The sequence below is a fragment of the Limulus polyphemus genome, unplaced genomic scaffold (assembly GCF_000517525.1).
Source record: "Limulus polyphemus unplaced genomic scaffold, Limulus_polyphemus-2.1.2 Scaffold12419, whole genome shotgun sequence".
Lineage (NCBI taxonomy): Eukaryota > Metazoa > Arthropoda > Merostomata > Xiphosura > Limulidae > Limulus > Limulus polyphemus.
This window is the reverse complement of record NW_013678029.1, coordinates 4,269-8,011: the sequence shown is the minus strand read 5'-3', so window position 1 is coordinate 8,011 and position 3,743 is coordinate 4,269. Positions and strand designations below refer to the sequence as shown.

Sequence of the window (3,743 nt, the reverse complement as noted above, 5' to 3'; positions counted from 1 at the left end):
GGGAAAATGTATGCAAATGTGGAAGGTGTTAAAGAGGACATCGAAATGTTTATTGCCTCAAAGTCAATGATTTCTTTAATCAGGGCATTAACAACCTGATTGTAAGATGGAAAAGCATCATCAATAAGAATGGAGATTATTTCACTTAATAAATGATTTGTTTTGATATACAAGTTAATCGGTCGGGTTTTTCATCTAAAAAAATGCGACATTAATTTCTTGACGACCTAATATTTATTTTACAAGTTATTGAAATTGGACTTTTGTTCTTTGTTTTTCAAAATTATACATATACCGCAAAAACGATTAAATTTAAGAAGCCAAAAAAAATTTGTTCCAGAGATATCTTACTGTTTCAGCTAAAGAAGAGAAACTCAACTGTCCAACTGATGAAACTACATTAGGTCAGCATTTATGCCATGATTTTACAGACTGTCATCGATATTTTACTTGCTGTCAGTCTTCAGCCAGCTCAAAGAAGATCTGTTTGCCAAGAATGGACTTCCAGATCAACTGGACAGCTTTGGAAAAACAGTAGGTGCTATGATTCCGTACGGATATTAAAGTTTATTGAATTATTTGATTTAGTTATGTAATAATTACGTTCACGTGTGTTAAATATTTATGCAAGCAGATGGTTTTCCTGTACTTTTATTTAGATAACATTGAAGTCGATTAGGTTTGGTCTCTAAGTAGTTGGTAATTAACTTAAATTTACTGTACACTGAATAACGTTCGGTAAACATTGAGGTATGAGATGCTTTCGTTCTGTAAAACATTTCCTGGTCTGAGGCTTTTGTTTTCTTTAATAGACACCGAATCTTATGTCCCGCTTCTAAGTAATATTACATTACATGACTCGTTTTTTCATGAACATTTAGTCACATATTTCCTATGTTTATTAAGTACCGAGTTTTGTGGTTTTTTTGATCAGTAAATCTTAAGTTATATGCTATCTTGGTTAGTAAACACTGTGGTATTTGATGCTTAAGTTTGTAAGTATCTTCTGTTCCTTTGCTCAGCAAAGGTGTTAGGTGATGACTTTTTTGTACAGTTGACATTGTGTAATGAGGTGATTTTATTCAACAATATTATGTTTTATATTCCTCTTCTTTATTAAATAAACATTCGTTTACACAATTCAGTAAATTTGTTGCATGAGGCGTTTGTTTAACGAAAATTAGGTACCTCATACTTTTGTTCACTAATCGTTTTTTATTTTGTGTGTTTTTATGTCCAGTAAATACTGTGTTAGATAGGATTCTGTTTAATAAGGGTTCAGATGTATGGGTTTTTGTTAAGTAAACATTTTCTGATGTAATACTTTGTCAGGTAAACATTAAATATATTGTTATTGTTACGTATTACAATTTCGAATGGTCTGAAACCGAGCTAAATGATAATTTAAATTTAGCACTTAAATAAATGCCGATATGTATCCAATTTATGATATTTGCCAACAAGATTAATACATAGTTTTCTTTTTTAATACAAACATGTTTTAATACACAAACAGCAACACAATTTACAATAACAGTTATTACAAATAGTTATTACAAACAATTATATATATATATATATATATGCACACACACACTTTCTAGTCTGGAACTTTATCTTATCGAGAGTTCACGATGAGCGAGTTAATTTCGAGTTGACGTAGGTACAATTCACTTAATAGGGAGCTAGCTAGCTCTGTAGTTCTCGCTGATCACACGTCGATTACAGATCGAGCTTGAGTATTTTACCGCTGAAGTTATATAATATCTTCTTAAATGTACTAATGTCCGATGTGAATCCACTGAAGTTAAATGGTTTGCAATGTTCGAAATTTATAAATGTTTCTAGTCAAATATCTGAAGTGGCCCGATTAATAAGCGCTATAGCAATCACAGTTATAGCTTCCGAAGTTTATAGCGCACCAACTATAGCAAACCAATAATAGATGCTGTTTTTAGGCGCGTCGCGTTGGTTATATTTATAGGCGTGTGGAGAGCTGCTCGAAATTTCAGTAACACAACAGTACAAACGCTACATAGCGTAACGATATAAAGTTACATTAAGCGTTTACGTACACACTATATGTTGATTCTTACACTCGAGAATCTTCTACAACTTTAGAGAATAGGCGAGAATTTCGCAATACAGGTTTAGCAGTGTAAGTTATGTACATTTCTGAATATAAATTTAATTTAAACATGCATCGATATTAAAGTAAATATATAATAGTAAATCCGTCACATTATGTGACGCTTATGTTTGCTGAATGCAAAGTTTTAGTTTGTCTGAGAGCAAAATGCACAATGGGCTACTTGTGCTGCCACCCACATGGATCAGCCTCCGAATTTTAGCGTTCTAATTTCTGAAACACTGTCTGATAATCCGTTAGTGAACTTTGAGAAATACAATGGTTCTTAGGAAATATTTTCAGTGCTGCGATTTCAGTAACTAGAAAGGTTGCATTATTTCAGTTAGTATTGTGATTTGCAGAGTTTTTTGCCTACTTATCACTGATCAATAATCAATATATTGAATGGTAGTTCAGTTTTAGCTTTGTTTCTATACGATTTCGTGTATTGAAGTACTGATTTTTACGTCTGTTTTTGTAATTTCGATATCTGCGATGCTTCTTATCTGAAACCATAGATTTATAAATTGCTTTTAATTTGCTGCCTTTGCGTAGTTTTGTTTTCTAAAAAGTGCCTTTTTCTTTCTTCCGCAGCTATCCTTGGGATGTAAGATTATGTCCTGTTACTTACTTTATATTTATTTAATACAAATATTTTTTTTCTTGAGAGCTGAAAAATTTCTTGGGTCAAACATCCTATTTATTTTAATAGCCTCGTATCTTGGGAAGGATATAATACGAAATCGTAATCAACAAACAATGTTGAGAAACGTATTTTTCATCAGTCCATGTTTTTTTTTCAAAGTTGAAGCTCTTTATAATACCACCAGTTTTATATTTTAATTTATATAGCTTTGTTTATTTGAAGTTAAGCACAAAGCTACACAATGGTCTATCTGTGCTCTGCCCATCACGTGTATCGAAACCCGGTTTCTAGCGTTGTAAGTCCGCAGACATGCCGCTGTGCCACTGGGGGCAATTGAATAGGAAGCTATGAAAATATTTCTTCGGTATTAGCATGAAGCTTAAGCTAATATAAAAAAATTAGTATTTTTATAAGTATTATTTAGTATTATATATATATATATAATATTATTTACTTTATATTGAGTATATTTTGTTTCTTTCATTCTTTAATTATTTATAGGAAGAATCAAATGGCTTCGGTAGGAAGAATAAGCAAATGTCATGGTAAGTATGATGCAAGGTTTGTTCAGATGTCATTATCAGAATTTAAAAAATCTGAATTTTGACAATTGTCAAAATAAAATGGCTTTTAGTTGTATTTTTTAATAGTGTGTATAAGTTTATGTATTTATTTGTTAAAACTTTGCTAAAGATCTTCATGTTGATGTTTAACGTTATATAATGTTAACAATACTGTACATCTTTGTTTGTACACTTTAACATTGTGACGTAGGAATATATACTGTGTTTCTTCAAACAGTGTCAGAAGAATATATATTGTGTTTCTTCAAACAATCACAGGAGAATATAAGTCAACTTATTAATTTGGTATTTTTTTTATTTTTAGGTGCACAATCAAATCTTTACTGGATAGCTCCAAAAGCATCCAGTTATGAAAGTGAAACTGAAGATCATTTTGATGTGCATT

At 31.2% G+C, this 3,743-nt stretch overlaps 1 protein-coding gene across 1 annotated transcript in view; it reads left to right on the top strand.

Moving 5' to 3' along the window:
• LOC111083959 overlaps nucleotides 1-3,743 on the top strand; it is a gene marked incomplete at its 5' end in the record, with an annotated part of 6,346 nt that overhangs the window by 1,273 nt on the left and 1,330 nt on the right. Inside the window, 3 exons of the mRNA XM_022380717.1 lie at nucleotides 360-534; nucleotides 3,276-3,319; nucleotides 3,663-3,736. Of these exons, the coding sequence (XP_022236425.1) occupies nucleotides 360-534; nucleotides 3,276-3,319; nucleotides 3,663-3,736 (293 nt within the window). The remainder of the gene's footprint in view (nucleotides 1-359; nucleotides 535-3,275; nucleotides 3,320-3,662; nucleotides 3,737-3,743) is intronic.